The sequence below is a fragment of the Setaria italica genome, chromosome V (assembly GCF_000263155.2).
Source record: "Setaria italica strain Yugu1 chromosome V, Setaria_italica_v2.0, whole genome shotgun sequence".
Taxonomy (NCBI): domain Eukaryota; kingdom Viridiplantae; phylum Streptophyta; class Magnoliopsida; order Poales; family Poaceae; genus Setaria; species Setaria italica.
Window position 1 is genome coordinate 31,895,792 of NC_028454.1, and position 18,370 is coordinate 31,914,161.

The 18,370-nt window shown below is 42.4% G+C and overlaps 3 protein-coding genes across 3 annotated transcripts in view; all 3 read right to left on the reverse strand.

The window, feature by feature from the left end:
* LOC111257396 overlaps positions 1–487 on the reverse strand; it is a 1,787-nt gene extending 1,300 nt beyond the window's left edge. Inside the window, exons 1-2 of the mRNA XM_022826999.1 lie at positions 350–487; positions 17–249 (exon numbers count right to left, since the gene is read on the reverse strand). The gene's annotated coding sequence lies outside the window, so the exon portion shown is untranslated. The remainder of the gene's footprint in view (positions 1–16; positions 250–349) is intronic.
* Positions 446–4,411, reverse strand: LOC101758807 (uncharacterized membrane protein C776.05). Its single transcript, XM_004969345.3, has 8 exons — positions 4,146–4,411; positions 3,935–4,018; positions 3,506–3,563; positions 3,307–3,407; positions 2,670–2,765; positions 2,503–2,596; positions 1,693–1,930; positions 446–1,159 (listed from the first exon to the last, which is right to left on the reverse strand). The coding sequence occupies exons 1-8, from the start codon at positions 4,224–4,226 to the stop codon at positions 787–789; spliced, it is 1,125 nt and encodes a 374-aa protein (XP_004969402.1). The 5' UTR covers positions 4,227–4,411; the 3' UTR covers positions 446–786.
* A 6,160-nt stretch (positions 4,412–10,571) lies between these two features.
* Positions 10,572–11,762, reverse strand: LOC101759754 (probable WRKY transcription factor 50). Its single transcript, XM_004969348.4, has 2 exons — positions 11,069–11,762; positions 10,572–10,941 (listed from the first exon to the last, which is right to left on the reverse strand). The coding sequence occupies exons 1-2, from the start codon at positions 11,416–11,418 to the stop codon at positions 10,635–10,637; spliced, it is 657 nt and encodes a 218-aa protein (XP_004969405.1). The 5' UTR covers positions 11,419–11,762; the 3' UTR covers positions 10,572–10,634.
* Between the last annotated feature and the right edge of the window lie 6,608 nt (positions 11,763–18,370).

The window sequence follows — 18,370 nt, forward strand, 5'->3', positions numbered from 1 at the left end:
ACGAACAGGTGCTTACCTCATCGTACTACGCAGGATGAAATGGTCAAGCGAGGAGACTTAGCTGTGATAGTACTATGTCCTGTGTAAGTATCACGCCATGGGGTCAAGAATCTCATTCCCCAGTGTCAGCTAAGGGGTTGGTAGGTTAATTCACCTGGCCTTCCTTGAGCCCACCAGCTTAAATTGTGTGCACGCGTCGTCGTGCTTTGCATGGTCCCTCCGTTCCTTTCCAAAATATAAGTCGTTCATCTATAAAAGCCAAAGCCAAAACGACTTGCATTGAGGCATTTATTTATGGGCCTGAAAAACGATACAATAAGTTTACCAGACCGACTTGGTATCAGTCAACCTGCAAAGTCGCCCATTGCATTTGCAAGGCATCTTCCGGGAATCGTCGTTTCTTGCACACAGCAAACATGCATGGATTCTTCCAGAAGCATCATCATAATCCGGCCTTCAACCTGAAGCAATAAAATCATGCATCGCCTACAGACGAAGAAAACAAACTCGCAACTGGAACAGGTAAAAGAACCTCCTATCGGCAATACTGGTACATGATGCACTGTTTAACATCTCAACTAGCACCATCTTTGCCCATACTATCAAACACGCGCACGCATCATATCTCCAGATCTCCACCCCCGGTGAGAGTCTAAACCTAGAGGCCCCAACTCGGACAGTGGTTATATAGCTCCCAACCAAACCAACACTCACACAAAGTAATAACAAAGACTGTATCAGTAAACAGCAAAAATCTAATCTTACATCCTGCTTCAATCTCCCCCACTACTGGTTTTGCTCCTCGGTTGTGTGCTCGTGGTGGTTACCCGACGTATCATCACTCTCCACATGTTGTGTCGAGTTCACCTGTTTGATAGGCTTCATGTTGAGTTTCTTCTTCTGCTGTTTCTGTACTACCTGCCGAGGCATCACCTCCAGGATGAAGCTCCCGCCATTCCATGTCGATGCGCACACCTTCAGTATTTGGAACACAATGTGCATCCGGTAGGACAGGAATATGGGGACAGTCAAGGCCATCGTTGCCACTGTGAACAGCGCCTGGAGCAGTATGTACATGACCTGCCGGTTCCTATCGCCCAACAGTCCACTCAGCCTCCACCAGATGTTGTTTGCTTTCTGTGCTTTCTTCGAGAGCTCCCTGAAAACAGTTAAATAACAGAAAAATTACTGGGCTGCTTCAGATTCCATGTCTCGATCAAGGATATTTGAGAATATCAACACTTTCTCGAATCAAACTTAGTTAACTGGGAAACAGGGAGTCAGGAACTGGGGGAATGCAAGTGAGCAAAAAGGGAAAAAAAAAGGATAAATACCTGAGGCACATAGCATGAGAAGATTATTTTGTATATAAATTCAGAGTCAAACTCAAATATCAAATCCACAAACTACATCAATGTACATAGGACATAGTCATTGCATGAAAATACAATTGCAAGTTGCAACTATGATTAACTAGGTTCATTTAGTGCTAATATACCATTCAATGGCAGCCAGGTGATACCTACAGTGTCAGGGAACACAAATGCTAATATATCATAAGCCTACCCTTTAAGCTATCGAGTTCATTTCTCTCAGTACAAAGCAAGAGGGCATGGAAAAATACAGATGCACATCAAGCAAAGCAGGCTAATAGGTATAGTGCATGCTAGACCTAAAAATGCAAACATGTACCTGTATGATGTCATGACTTCAGGGTCCCTTAATAACCTCTGTCGACGCAGCACATTAACTATGAGAAAATACATAAGTTGCCACAAGGTGTAAGCAGCTAGAGGAACAAAAAACAGCCATGTCCAGAGATATGATTTGTCTTCCACATATGGCCATGTAACTCTGGCTGCTCTTCCTTCTGGATGCATGGCAGCAAATGTTTGCGGGTTCCACCACCGGATAGTGAACAGAACAATCCCTGAAAATGCTCTCAATCAGTCATGAAGCTCTCTCTCTATATATATATATTCAGAAAGGACATGTAATGGGTGCGGAAAAAAATTGAATAACCCTAACTCATACAGTATACAGAGGACCAATAGGAAATCTGAGAAGGCATCAATATAACCCAGACCAAACTTCAGGCTCAGGCCCCTTATGTAGACCAACAGACAAAATTGAAAACTTTTGTTCAATATCTCAGAGTAAATGCCGATCGCTTTTTGCTTCTAATTGTTCAATATTTTGGCTTCAGTACTCCTAATAATTTCATAATTTTCAGTAATAAGGGAAGAAAGAAGCTCAGCTCGACTAAAAACAAGCCACAAGTTAAAGGAATCGTGAGCTACCACACTAACATCACATGTTCACATGCCAATGAACAAAGAGAATAATTCTAATGTAAAGCTCCCAAACTACTTGCACATATTGGGTCAAATGTTCCAAAGAACTGAAACAGCTAAATAGTTTAACAAACTAAATGATGTTATAACCACAAAAGTAAAGTATCATATACATTGAATCGGGCTGTTCACGTCTGGGATCACTTACCAGGTAAAAGATGTATCAGGACACTAACAAGTTTGTCAAATGAGCTAAATACCAAGCTGCAGCGCCACACAATTAGTGCCCAAGCAAGCGGACCCTGCAAGGATTAAAATGATTACAAAAATATTTCTTGGAAATGGATCAGAAATTAAAAACGAAGTTTTTCATACCTCTGCAAATGAGAAGCAAACCATGAATAACTTTTCATCCTTTGGATAGAAGAGAATCATTACAACGAGAAAAGTGTTGGCATAGTAGCAGAAGTCCTGGAAAAAGGGAAAACAATATCCCAAGATTTACACACAAGATTACATATGGAAGACATTCCATCAAGAGAATATCAAGATGGCGTCCAGCAAACTTAACAGTGACTAAGAGCATTCAAACTACAAAATGAAAGAGAACCTACAATGTTGATCTGGACATACTGAGGCATACTTTTTATCATCCACTCATCATTAGCAAGGGGTTCTCTTTTATATTTTTCAAAGGAAAAATAAAGAGATATATGACAATAGTTTACACACATATTGTGCAACTGCAATAAGTTGCCCCAGTGTCACAAAACAGTATCATCCACTCATCCTACTAACACGTGCCACTTCACTCCATCTTTGTCAAAGTTTTCTATTGTAAGATCAGTTCACTAGTTGTGCAGAATAAGATAACAGCTATGCTTAAGTTAGGTAGAACACTAAATCAGTGAAACCAACACACATAAGTTGATGAACTGAGAAAAATTCAAGCACGTTTCTGATATTTGATGCACTTCCAGGACATCAAAATGTGAGACAGTATTAGACTCACCAGGAGATAGTAATGCCACTTTTTGTAGCGGTAGTAGATCCAACGAAGCGGAACGAATATGACATAGAACAGGCAGTACACATAAGGAACATCCTGTGGTCCTGCAAACAAGACCGGAGCCTTCAGCATTACAAGAGGAACCAACAAGAACCTTATTATTTAACTTGCAACCAAATAGATCAAAGCAGCAGTTGCTTACTGGCACCCAGGAGGTAGCAAAATCCCCCAAATCCAAGAACACCCAGCAAGTGTGTGACCTGCACATTTAACACATGCAGCACCATGTGAGAACATTCCCTACACCCAATAATCATTGCAGTAAAGTACGAACAATAAATGCACAAAGTCTGTGCAGCCACAGTATCTGTATCCCATTCCGCCCAAATGCCCCTATAAAAAGGACCATCTCCAAAATTCTCTCGTACTCGTCGAACAGGTGCATCACACAACGCTCACCAGAATTGCCTGCGGACTGGACTGATTACAGAAACACAGGCCAACAATCCCTTAAAATTCCGATTAAAAAAAGCAGGGAACGGCAAGATTTGTTCTGACGACAACATGATTTGCAGAAGAAAAGAAAAGGCAGGAAAGGGATTGTAAGCGGAGGCAGGGGGAGGGAAATGACCTTAAAGATGAAGCGCTCGTGCTCCTCGGCCTTGGTGGCGATCTTGACGGCCTGCTTGGACAGCATCTCCTTGGCCTGGTCCCTCTGCGCACCACGGAATCCCGCCGAACAAGATCAGAACCCATAGAAACAACCGAAAGCAAATCCAGGGGAAGGAAAGACCAATCGAACGCCAGCCCCACTGCAGGGGCAGCGGCGCGGCGAAACCCACCCTCCGGCGGACGTCGGCGGTCCCGTTGGCGACCAGCGGCGACCCCGCCGCCGCCGCCTCGTCCTCCACCTCCGACGCCATCCCTTCCGAACAAGGCAAGAACCTTCGAGACGCGACCAAGGCCTCTGGAAGACGTAAAGCTCCCTGCCTTCCCCCTCCTATCCTCTGCACCACCTTTCTTTTTTATGAATTTCCCCCTTTCCTAATTTCCTTTCCTCTTCTTTGCTCTCCCTTGGATTTAATGGCCTCTATATAATCACACGGTATGAGCTTAATTGCCTTTTTTTTTTTTCTTCTCGAATCTGATCCCGTCCAATTCTTTTTTGTTTCTCTTTTTCCGTGAGCTCAGAGAGCTGCGTGGCGTCTGGGGGCTCCCCCCGTCAATGATCCCGTGGAACGCGACGTCACAACACGTGTGCCCTCGCCGTTCTGCACCCGCGGCTGATGGGCGATTTCTCGTGATTTTTTCCTTTAACTATTTCTTTTTCTCGTCGGCGCCTAGGTGCGTTACGCATTTGCACTGTTTTGGATTGCCGGCAAGCTATTTTTTTCTTTAAATTCTTTGTTTATGAAAAGGAAGAAAGGGTTCATTTTGCACCACTCAAACATGGTGACAGGCTAACAGAGTGAAAGCTAAGGTTTGTGCTGCGACAAACAAAGCTGCTGATATGGGTGGCAAAAAAGATGGAAACCTTTCTTAATCCATGCCGTGTGAATGCAAAATGAGGTCCACGTCATTCAAAAAAAGAATGAGGTCCACGTCATCTGCACGTAGCCGACTGTTTTAGCTTCCAATGGCACTTTGTTGTTTTTTTCCCGTCTGGAAACAAGTTGTTTTTAGCTGATCTAGAAACCAGTTAGTTTTGCCTGACTTTCAAGTTACAACCCAACGGGCCTGGCTGGATGATCTTGACAGCTCCAAGGCGGTCTGGCTGGATGCACGGCCGCACGAACGGCACGAAACCTGGTATATTCCTTGCTTAGCCTTGACAGTTCAGGGATCGCTGTCGCTCTAGCTGCGGTAGTTTGTTTTTGCTCCATCTGGTTTTTCGATTCTCTCTGCACGTCCATCGAACAACAGGACGCCGCCCCAACCAATTTTGTTGGGGGCTGGGCTGCGCCAGCAGGAACAACAATCAGGGCCGACTTGTATTGGGCCCCCAGCAAAGGTACAGTGAGCTTTGTACGCACCCAATAAAAACCAGGCACAAATGATGCTATCAAATTCGTAGTAAGCAACTAGAAACTACGGCTTTGCCGCGCCATCACAGGGAGTTTTCGGTGTAGACAACCCCCGTCGTAAAGAATCCCAATCGCCCATTGTAAAAATGCTGGAGGTTATGATTGGAATTAGCAAGCGTCTCATAGCCTCTTGTGGTCCAGATGTTATCCTGACGTGATTATTGTCAGAGAGATTAAAGTTAAATCCTAATGATGTGATTACGACACGCCATACATCGATCATGCGCAGATGTCAACCTTGTGTATTCACAGATACTGAATATCAAAGGCTAAAGCCTGATCATTCTATCAACCTTGTGTATTCACAGATACTTTTCTTTTCAGATCATTCTATCACTACATAATATGTATTGTTTCAGCAGCTGCTCTGCAGATTTTGGGATCTTGCTGCAAATGTTGGCATGCTTTAAAATTCATTTCCAGCAGTTCCAATCTCACAGTAAATGCTTTCAAATTCACTTGCACAAGTGCTAGTGGTAGTTCCCTATTAGGATGTGCGGTTGCTGTCTCCTTCACCTGTGCAGATTCATGTATACTATTTAGTTCCCAAACAAGGCCAGTTCCCCATTTGTGAGGCTTAAGCATCCTGTGAAATTGCCATTGCCCAAGATAGACCCATTTCTCAAATCTCAACGTCCTCAGTTATTTGCATATTTCCTGACTTCCTGTGAATAGCAAGTGATATCGACCACAATGTGAATTAGCTTTCCAGGAAGCATCATTTCCTTGAAACCAGGAAATGCACTTGTCTAATGATCTTCATACTCGCCCTTGAGGGGAAGGAATATTTATTCGGATAGGTTCTATGTTATCAAATACTAAGGACAGAGAAGTGAATTAATTACTTGAATAACAGGGAGAATGGAAATTTTAACTGAACAATCTCTTGGTTCTGAATCTATGCACCCGAATCTATAATTTCTTCTATGGGTTAACCTTTTGTGATCAGAGTGAATAAAGTATAATAGTGAGAATTAGTAAAAGTTTTTGATACAGTGTTCTGGAACTCTAGTGATCAAAATAGGGGCCCATTTGGCATAGCTGTGGCCTTTGCAAAAATGGTTCTGGCTCTGGCTTATCTTTTATAAAATTATTTGGTAAAACGGCTTCTCCTAGCTTTCTAAAATGGATGGAACTTGGAACCAAATGTCCATAGTACCCTATCTTCTTCTTTTTATTTTTCTCTTTTATTATCCCTATTTATTTTTCTTCATTTTTTCTATTTCCTTATTTTTTTCTTATTCTTTATTTTTGTTCATTTTCTCTCCCGTACCTTTTCTTCCTTATCTTCTCTCTGGTCCTTATCTTCTCTCGGTCTGCTCTCTCTCTCTAACAATTTTATTTCATTCTCTCATCTCTCTGCTCCGATCCGAGCCTGCCTTGGCTGTTGGGCCTCGTGTGCATGCGTGTGGGCTGGCGGAAGGGGGTGGATCCGGCCGGAAAGGGAAGCGGGCCAAGTTTCTGGGTTGCCGGCCCGTTTAAAGGTTTTCTATTTGTTTGAGAATGGTTTGAAGTTCAAATTTGAAAATGAATTTCAAATTTGAGTAGAATTTGTAGCGTTTGCTAGCAATAGAATATTTTTGAGGTAGAAGTTGATTGTTAGCTCAAGCATATGCACATGTTGTTATAGAATTCATTTTTATGCATAAATTTTGTAGTGTAGGGTTCTAGGTTTAAATTTTCTATGCATATTTTAGAAAAAATTTTGGAGTCTGTATTTTTGAATTTTAGATTTCAAAATTTGGGATGTTATTGGGCTGGCCTAGGATGCCTATTTAATTTAATTTATTTTTACACGTGGATGATATGCATTCCAGCCTAGGCGGGAATATCGGGTTTGTTGGTTGTTCATGGGTGAGCTTGGCGTTTTTTGCCCATCTGGACCATGTTTGCTCAGGTCTACATTGCATCACCTTCCAATATTCAACTTTATATCCAGTGGTGTGAACACTACAAATCAACATGCTATAGCCAGGAAGCAAAAAAACAAAAAACAAAATGAGGTGGTAGTAATGAAATTTGCTTCCAAACACTTCTTGGGTCGAGTCCCTCACAATTGTGTCGAGTCGTCATAGTTGTTCTAATCTAGAACTTGCAAATGATTTCAACATATTTTGTACGGCCAATTTTACTAACAACCTAAAGGACAAGCAATTTTAGAAACCCATGTTGCTTGAATGGGTTAATTGAGAGCTTAAAATAATATAATCATTGCATTATATATGATAAGACATGCCACATTACCGAAACCAGCAAGTTTAACACCCATATAACTAAAAACTAAACATGTTTAGCAATCTTATTCTTAGGCTGATAGCAAAAACATAACAACGAACAACAATCCATTGAATAGAACAACAATAACATGCACCACTTCGGGGCCTAGGTTCTAGAGCTTCAAGGACAAATCCAATTTGATGCTAGATTCGCCACTCGAAGAGGAAAGATTTAGTGATAAATCCATCTCCACATCAAATGCACCCCCAAATATGGAGGACATCTCATAATCAAAAAATTCAAAATCACTGCTAGGTAGCCCATGATTCAAGCTTAGAGGAAAGAACTTAATCTCCCTTGCAGCCCTCTACGCAGCATCATCAGCATCATTTTCATTGATAAGTAATGAAGTCATGATTGTATTCCTCTTCTTTGCTATGTGCATATGTAACTCCTATATTTTTTTTAAAATGAAATATAAATACATTCCCAAAAAGAAGTGTTATTGATAAAGGCATAAAACCACTTTATAGATCAAAGAATGAGATACATACTCATACAGTTTCATAATGATTTTTGCAGAATTTTGTGAAAAGTAGCATATAGGATGATTTTTTTCAAATTTTTTAATGTTTTACTTTGAGGGTGATAGAGTAACAGAGCTTAGCAATATTCACTTCATCGTGAAAAAGGTACAATAGTCTAATAAATAGCTTAATCACGGTCTTTTAAAATTCCAAAGGAGTATATCTGATTTTTTAACATCTAAACAATCATAAACAACATATAATAAGGTTAAAATACTACACCTGACAATTCTCGTTAGAACCGGAGACCATATTTATTCTTGACTCAAGGACAACATCGGTGGATGGTCCAGGTGGTACTTCTGCGGTCATAGCTTTCCTCTTTAGTTTTTACAAGAAACATGCAAACAAACACATCGGATTGCAAACTTACAGTGTAATTATTGCAAATTGCAAATTAAATACACAAATAAAAATAATGATAAATTGAAAATATGGATGGTTAGGTTTATGAATAGCTAGTTAGACCTTATTGTCAAAACCAGCAAAGGTGTTGCTTGATGCATGTTTGGGCATGGCTAGATGGGTTGGTACCGGTTGTGCATAACCACCAACATGAGTTGGGTTTGCTATAGGTGCAAAGCTCCTTGTGCGTTCCCTTCCATCTATGGCATATGGTTATGGCATTGTAGATAGCATCCTTTGTGTAGAACTCACATAGCAAAGGTAGTAATTCTGAACATCTGTTGGAGGCTGAAAATGAAATAACCAATGCATCATAAATTTTCTGTACATAGGGGATATTTTTGTAGGGTGAAATATAGTGAGCGCACGTTCATACTTTATGGAGAAGGTAGTGCAAGAGAACGAAGATGTTCTTGTCCCCACCATGATGTTGCATTCTTGCGCTTCAAAAAGTAATCTTTGTTGTTGGCGTATCGAGAGCATATTACCATTAGATCCAATATGGTTGGTGGTGGAAAAACGGAATTGAGAGGCCTTGGGAGAAGAAGCTACGAGATGACGTCATAGTGAAAAATAAAGAGAGATTATAACAGATGGGAGGTTGTTGTAGAGTTTGAATCCAACCCCAGCCCGATATTTCTTTTATAGTGGGAATCTAGGGTCCAACAAAAGTTGGTACAACGGTCATTTTTTATAATTAATGCATGGACGTAAATTTTCATTATACAAAATATATTTGGAGATCTGCTTAGCTATCACATGTCGAATACAACTATAACTAAACCATTGTTAGGCAAAATAAAGACACAGGCTAAGTTGAACTGTATTTTTAATTAAATATTTGATGTGAGGAATCAATGTAATAGCGAGTATCTAATGTAAATATTCATTTGCATAAGATATCTATGGAGATTTTGTGTTACCTTTCGCATGTCAAATATAATGATAATTGAACTAGAGCTACCCAACAAACAACCTAGGTTGGGTTGAACTATACAATTTTTAATTGAATAGTTGATTTGTGAAATCAGAGTAACAGCTTGTAATCACTTTTCCCTGTCAAGGTGGCACCTCGCGTTGCTGCTCAGCTCAGCGCCCTGCGGCTCCACCCACGCGTCGCTGGTATGTGCCGCTGCGCCGTCTAGCCACCGGTCAGCCCCGCTGCGTCGTCAGGTCGCGGATCCGCTGCCATGTCCTCACCGGTTAGCATCTCCTCGGTTAGCATCTCCTATGTCCATGGATTCCAATCGAGTCGCAGGCGGATGTGAGGTGCTCGTCGCTCAACGTGCCTTGTACGGGTGCAGGTCTGCGCTTGCTCACTGGGGATTTGCTTTGGAAGTGGCCAAGTTAATTGGAACGATCTTCTGGTGCCCGGTATCAGCGGGGAGGTCGCGTGGACGACGTGTCAGGAAAGCTCGCGATAGCTCTAGAGTTTGCCAAAGGAAAGACGTTGCCGATGGAGAAGGTGATGCGGGAGGTTAAATCCAAGCATCAGCACGGGAATGGACGACCAAGATTATGCGCGTGACGGGGCGCATTGAGAGGCCGAGAACGTCCAGGGACCGACCAAAATTGGACTGTTAGCGATTAACAATCATGTCACTGAGAAAAGGAGAAGTCCAAATTATATAGCGAAAGTTTAGATAACTTCCAAAACTATATTTTGGTTCAATTTACCCACTAAACTATGCTATTTGGTTCAACTTACCTCGTAATGCAATTTATCAATTTTATTTCTTCATACACATGTTGAATTTTAATTTTAGACTTTGCAGGTGTTAGTGGATATCATAATCTATATTAAAAAAATATTTTGTGAATCTTTCATCATTAGTTTTTATATAATTTTGTACCTCAACAATAAATTTTATTATTAAATATCTTATCCTACTAAAATAGTGATGAAAAATTCATGATATATTTTTGTAACATGTCTTATGTTATCATCTTGCAAAATTTGAACTTAAAACTTCACTTGTGTATGAAGAAATAAAAAGAATAAATTGTATTAAGAGGTAAATTGAAGAAATGACATAGTTTAGGAGGGGTGGTTGTGGACGCCGTCGTAGGTGGTGATGACGAAGCTCTCGTCGTCCCTCGCCCGCTCCACTCGCTTCTTCACCCCGCACCCCGCGCTGGAGCACCGGTAGTAGTTCCTCGGGTTGGGGCTGTTCTTCACCAGCTTCTTGCCGTACTTGCGCCACCGGTAGCCGTCGTCCAGCACGTCCACCTCCGACCGCGTCTTGAACGCGATCCTCCCGCCGCCGTCCCTCTTCCGCGCCGCCGCCGCCGGGAGGGGGCGGCGGAGGCCCCTCGCGCCGCCGCCGGTGCTAGCAGTGAAGCCACTGAAATAAATATTGTTCAGCAGGAGCAGAAGAAGATTTCAGTTGCTACAAATTTAGAAACCTAATGCTACTTTATCGTTACGGCAGGAATATAAATAACAGCTGAAATAAAGTTTGTAACTCTTACTTGTCGCGCTGCTCTGAGGTGAGCGCCGACGCGTCCGTGTGGCTCTGCTTGCCGAGCTCACCTTCGCTGCTACTTCCGGCTACGCCACTGGCGCAGTAGTCGGCTTGGGCTTGGAGCGTGTCGAGGAGCAGCGTCTCCGGCGCCTGCTGCGGCTCCGCATGGAACGCCGCCGGCTCCGGCGGGTGGTGGTGGTAGTACTCCTCCTCGCCGACATCATCAACGCCGATGTCGAAGGAGAGGTAGCCGGACACCACGGCGGATGCAGCGTCATCGCCGTCGCCGGCGTACTCGCTGCCGCCGATCCAGTCCGCGGGGCTCAGCGAGAGCAGAGCCTGGTACGAGGAGGACATGGCGCGCCACGCAAAGCGATCGATCACACAGCGAAGCGAGCGCTGTGCGGGCGGCTCTTATCGATCGGGTCCTGCCTCCTCCATCTCGGGCGGCTGGCGCTCAAGTCAAAGTCAAGCGGCAGCGCCAGCGGTGCGCACGAGGGCCGGACTTTTGCCGGGAGGAAGCAGGAGAGCCCCGCGGCACACGCCCACGCCGGATGCGTACGTGATAGGGGAGCTAGTTCTAGCTAGGCGGAAGCCGGGTCGGGGTCGCCGTGGACCCGAAGACTTTGACGGCCGGCGGGGCGGGAGCCACGGAGGCCGGCCGCCCCCGATCCCCGTTCTCCTGATGCCACGGCGAGCCGGTGGGTCGGGTAAACGGGGACAGCGACCTGGTGCGCTGCCAAACTGGCTGGATGGAGTGTGTGAGTGTGAGCGCGCTCCCGTTGTGCGCACGCACGGGTGCGTGGTTGACGATCATGGAAACTTGGAAACTTGGGCAGGCCAGACTAGCACACCACCGGGTGACTGCAGACTGCGACCGGCGCCTGTCTGCTGGACTGGATGGTCGCGTCTGGTTGGGGAGCATTTGGATTTTAAGTTCGGATATCACATCGAATATTTAGAGGCTAATTAGAAGAATTAAATATGAGCTAATTAGGAGGATTAAATATGAACTAATTATAAAACTAATTACACATATGAATACTAATTCTCGAAACAAATCTATTAAGCTTAATTAATCCATCATTAGCACATGTTTACTGTAACACCACATTATCAAATCATGGACTAATTAGGCTTAATATATTCGTCTCGTAAATTAGCTCCATCTGTGCAATTGGTTTTGTAATTAGTCTATATTTAATACTTTTAATTAGTATCTAAATATTTGATGTGACAGTAATTTTAGGAGTTCGGAGAACTAAACGGGACCTGAGCTTAGCTGTGGGGCATATTGCTATTTGCAGATTCGCTGACTCGGCGCTTGACGCTTTGCGACTCGACCGGTGACATCAGTCCGCGTCAACGTCGTCAGCGCATCGATCACTCCAAATGATCCCATCGTGGGGCTCTAAAAAAATGATCCAATCGTGGGGAACAAAATCTGACCAAGTACAAGTATTGATTGCCCAAGTAAACTTGGGTTTTTATAATTACCTTGGCATGGGATGGTCCCGAGACACCAAGTTGTGAAGTTGATAAGGCCCTTGGTTTATTGTGATAAGAGATTTGACGGTTTGTGGAGTGGTTTCAAGTTTTCGGGGGTTACAGAGCATGTCTCAATTGAGTACACATGATTATGTTTATGGCTAATAACCGAAATTGTTGAGGGAGTCGAGATGAGAATGGCCGAGAGACATGTTTCTTAAGGGCAACGTAAGGTGGTGAAAAGTAGGAGCAACTGCTCAATTCCAAGCGCCCCATTTTTGCTCATGCAATTTATTACTGTCCTTACTGTCGATCGTTTGTGCGTGTCTAACAAACTGTATCAACATATTGGTAACTACTCCCTCCGTCCTAAATTATAAATTATTTTAGCTTCTATAGATGTATAGATATTATTATACATCTAGACATAAGGTATTTCTAGGTACGTAACAAAACGGTGCATAGGAGATACCGTTCATGTGCTCACGCAATTTATTCACGCGTCCAGCACGTCAAACGCCGGCGCCCGCGATGGTGGAGAGGTCGAGGCCCAGGTACCTCCCCGTGGGCACATGGTCTCGCCTGCCGCGGCGCGAGGGGGCTTGAGGCCGAGGCCAAGACCAAGGATTCAGGGATATTGCGTGCGGCATAGGCGTTCCACAGCAGCATTGCGGAGAAAAGCGAGGAGACAAAGATCGACGCTGAACCGGCGGCGGACGGACATCCCAATGGAGTGCCCGCTGATGTGCGAGGACGGGCGGGGCGAGAGGAGGGGTTCGGGAAGGTGCCCGTGGGCCGCTATCGTGGGAGAAAGCAGAAATATTAAACAAATGAGTGTGACTGTGAACAGAGCCAGGACCCTAGCTGCTCGCTAATCCCAGGAGCTTTATTATAGGTGTAAGTTGAAGTTGATGTATCCATTTGTGTCTTATGCATTTGATAGATTACTCCATAAGCACACAATTGAAGATTTAAAGTTCCAAGTTACGGTTCGTTGTAACGGGAGAGAAAGATTACGCCTGGTTTTTCTGAGTCGTAGGAATGTTTACAGCGGTCCTAAAGATTGCCTGCAGGCTCCTAAAGGAAACCACTTTGTGCAGGCGCAGTTCCTTGACAATGTGAAGCAGGGGGCGGAGTCATGATTTGAGGTAAGGGGTAATGGACAAAGCAAAGTAGAAATGATAGTCATGTGAGCTAATTTTAGTCACATATAATAATAGCATGTTTCACAAGTCTTAACCAAAATAAAATTACATATCTATCGACTTAAATTTAGCTTCACGACTAGCGGCAAGATCGTACGTTGTAATAATATCATCAATACTGATTGATGTAGCCAATTCCTTCTCAATATAAATTACCAAACAATCTTGTAGAAATCCATCTCCCATTTTACATCTGAGACGTGTCTTCGCAAGTTTCATAGCTGAAAGTATCTTTCGATGGTTGCAGTTGATACTGAAGAGTTAATACTAATCTTAATAACTTATTCCAAACAATAATGAAGGGAGAAGACGAGCATCAGCTAGATTTTATTGGACTAAAAAACAATTAACATTTGGAATGAACAGCGTATATTTATACAAGAGTCTAAAGGATTAGTAGCGTATCAGGGTGCCAGGCACCCCGTGGCCCCCCTCCCTCCGCCATTGATGTGAAGGAACTACTGATATACAGTCCACGTATATGGTAGTGGTTCAATATGGACGCAGAGCATTTGCCTACATGACTGGGCTAATGAACAAACCGTGCTACCTTTTATTCTAATCAACTTGTATATGTGACGCATATTATTACCTTATTTGAGAAAAAGAGTAAATTGCACCCACCATATAATAACTTATTAGGTGGGTGCAGATTGGTCCAACAACTTGTAAAATGCTTAATCTAGTACAATAACTTATCAAGTTGGTGCAAATTGGTCCAACTACATGTAAAATGGTCAATTTAGTACAATAACTTATCAGGTGGATGTAGAATTTTTCCAACAACTTGTAATATGCTCAATTTAGTGCAACAACTTGGCAAATTGGTGCACTCACGGTCCAAACTTTAAAATGACAATATATTAGCAAATTAGATGGACATGTGAATATTCTTCTGATAAAAAAATTCTTATTTTTAGTTGATCAAAGTGGTTGATCGTGTCGAATCTATTGCTTTTTAACTCTGTACATAATTTGACCATTAGTTAAAATTGAATCAAATTTTAGAATTACGCTATTAGCACTACCGAAAGATTAAAGTGCATAAGAGAAACCCTAGACCTTAAATTTCTTGTGTGCTTCTGCTTATATATTCAACAATTGTAAAGAAGCTAGTGTGCTTCTTTTTATTTTAGCTTATTTTTACTTTCTAAACATGTACATCAGGGTTTAAAAAATATTTATATCGAACTTCTTGTAAAGGGTATTGTTAGTATGTATTAACATATTGGGGTTTTTAGCTGAACAAAGATGCATACAATCAAATATGTAAAATTAAATATAACCAATCAAAATTAAATCATTGTATAGAAAAATAATTAATACGAAGACATAACATTAATTTCGTAAACACTGAATGTTCTAGTCGTGACCGAATATGTTACCATTGTGACACGAATATCAATGGTCAAATAATGATCAATAACTTGTTTCAACGTGAATATACTGTGACCTGACATTAACAAATATGTTGCTTGTTATAATTAACATTTGAACTACGGATGCACCAATTCGACAAATTATTGCACATAATTGAGCATTTTGCAAGTTCTTGGATGAATCTGCACCCACCTATCAAGCCAGTGTATTAGATTGAGCATTCTACTAGCTGTTGCACTAATCTGCACCCACCTAACACAAGTTGTTGGATCCGTACACACCTAACAAGCAAGTTGTTATATGGTGTGGGTGCAATTTACCTGAAGAAAATATACTTTGTGAATTTTCAACATACTGATGCAAAGTATTTGACTACCGAAATTAATGGCACAACCGTACAGCACGGATCTTGAATGGATGCTGGCTAGCTTGTGAACTTGAGCTTTTTGTTCCTGCTGCCGTTCAGAGCAATCTTGAATTAATATATTACAAGAATGGAGATGCTCCGGAACGAAACTCACATGTGCAGCTATCTCCTCAGTCATAGCAGCATGCCTGACACTGGACCCCACCACCGGGCACAAGAAGAAGCTGATGGGGTCGCGAGGCGTTACTTAAGAGTTGAGAGGCCGCCGTCCTGTTGCAATAGGAAGATGATGCTACGTGGACTAGGGTTTTAAATTTCGTTTTCGACAATTTTCGATCCCATCCAAATGACCGGGATTCGTGAAATTTTGGGCAGAATTTGAGTTAAAAGGTAAATCTTTTCGTGAGCAGAGCAATATTTTGGATGAACAGTGATTTTGATCATGACGAAAAAACTGAAATTTAAGCGAAATTTTGATCCCTGCCGTATACTAAGATTTAACACTTTTTAGAGTTATAGCAGGTGTTTGTCTATTTCGGTTTTAGTCCAATCTCGAGATCCACGAGATGTACTAGCATACTGAATTATATCCCGTCGATATATTTATTTTTTATCCCATCGTATGCTATACTGTTGCAATACATAATAAAGGAGATGGTATTCCTTGAACAGACCCCCTCTCTCCTCCCACCGTCTCTCTCTTCGTCTCTCTCTTCCTATCGTTCTCCGGCCAAATCCGGGCCTCTGATTTTGGTATATGTGCACCAATTTCTCCTTTTTTGTTGATTATGCCCGATTGTATAAATTGAAATATGAATCTAGGTGTGTATATCATAGATTGAATTTATGCATAGCTTTTTATTGCTCTAACAATTTTTTATTGCTTGTGTTCATATGGTTTCTTTGTACAATACGGTGCAAAAATAAGTTTAAACACTAATTTTTTATTTGTGCATTCAAACTGTACAAATTGCTTTGAGGTGTATATTGCATTCATTTAGAATTTTGAAATTAGGTTTATAAAAGATCTAGATGCATGGTACGTTGAATGTACAACAACTTGATCAATTAAAAGGCAATTAACAGGCAAATAGTTCGGTAAAATGAAGTACACTGGGGACGGGCAACCTGAGTCCTGATACTACCATGTACATCACAATTTGATGAGTTAAGTCATCAATACAATAGTCGGTGTATAGTAGAGTATCATTGGAGTTTGATTTACTTTATTAAATAGTTGTGTGCTCCTTAATTAAATTATTGTGTGCAAGAGTATGTTTGACTTTTGAAATTAGAGGAGAGCGGTACAAAGATTACGGGGAGGATGCACAATGGACAAAAAGTACACATTTCTCTCTCCTCTCCGGCTCTTCCATGTGTGCAGCTCGGGTGCATAGCGCCTTTACACATTTCTACCTCTTCTCTCCCATGTGCCGGAGTGCAAAGAAGTTAAAAAGCAACATGCAACCTTATGGCACAATACACCTTTCATGCAATCTAAACCTCTTTATATCCATCCACAGAAAAGTGGCTTTATGCCTCGTCAATCTATTACAGATTCCAAAACTATGACAAAAGGTGCCTAAACTTTACTACAATTTTATAATCAACTTTTTCATAATCAACCCGAAGTTCTTGGAATATGTCTTAACAATTTCATAAAAAAGTCCCTAAACTTTACTACAATTGACACGAGGTCCATCGAAGATGCCTCTTGCTTTCCTCCGGCTCAGTTTTCTTCAACGGTGTGTGCCTGCGCACGAGCACGGAGATGCTGCAACGGTCAAGCAGACGCGCTCCACCGCCTCAGCTTTCTCGACTCCTAGGGTCTCCCCACCGGCGTCGGCCCCGAGGACGCCACCTCCGTCATCCCCATCCGCGTCGTGGCCTCCGGCCTCCACGTGATTTCCTGGTTCCTGCCAGCGGAGCTATAGCTCCGCTAGCGCTGACTCCCCCCATCTTCTGCACCACTAAATCGAAGATCGACCAGCAGGAGCTACTATCACCGCTCCTGCCACCGATCTACTCGGACCGCTGGTGCTCTTGCTGGAAAACAACTACAACTATCTCGAAACCACTCGTTATCTGTTGCAGAGATATATTAGTATCTTTGTTCCAGTTTGTTTCTAGAATGGCGATGCTAGCCATTCAAGACTGGAGATAGTAGATGACTGGAGATAGTAGATGACGCCTACTTCACACCAAGCCACCTCAGAGTCATCTGGATTTGAAGTGCAATCTACAACTAACAATTATTAGCTACTGTAGGAATTTTTTTTTGGAAACGTACTAAGGACTTATTGTAGGACTTATTGTTGTTGCGTTGTTACAAAGTTATGATCTCATTGTTTTCTTATCTATGAACAAATTAAGAGATTATAGAGTTAACTATTGTACAAGATAACTTTGTAGATAGTACAGGCTGTAGATTAAGTCGTATAAACATTAACATGTAATGCGTTAAATTAATTAATATACATAATCTAATCCTCTCTTGAAGAACCCATCAACACTACGATTTGGAGTGAATTATAGAAGGGAGGTGGATGGAAACGAGAAGAAGAGAACGCACTCCTGCTCATGGCGGCTAGAGGCGTTGTGGCCTAGTGCTCGAAGTAGGAATGAGGCTAGACACCGGGAGGACGAGCGCTTGCCAGGGCGACGGCGAGGACGGCAAGATGTGCAGCTCTTGGGCGACGGCAAGGATGAGGCAAGATGCGGGTGGCACCGATGGACGAAGAGGCAACGACTAGCTGGATGACGATGAGTACAAGGGAAATCGAATGAAAGGATAGAGCGTATGTTAAGCGGTAAAATTTTTTTTATTTCCATACTTGGATCCCACTTAATAAACATATGGCACCAAACC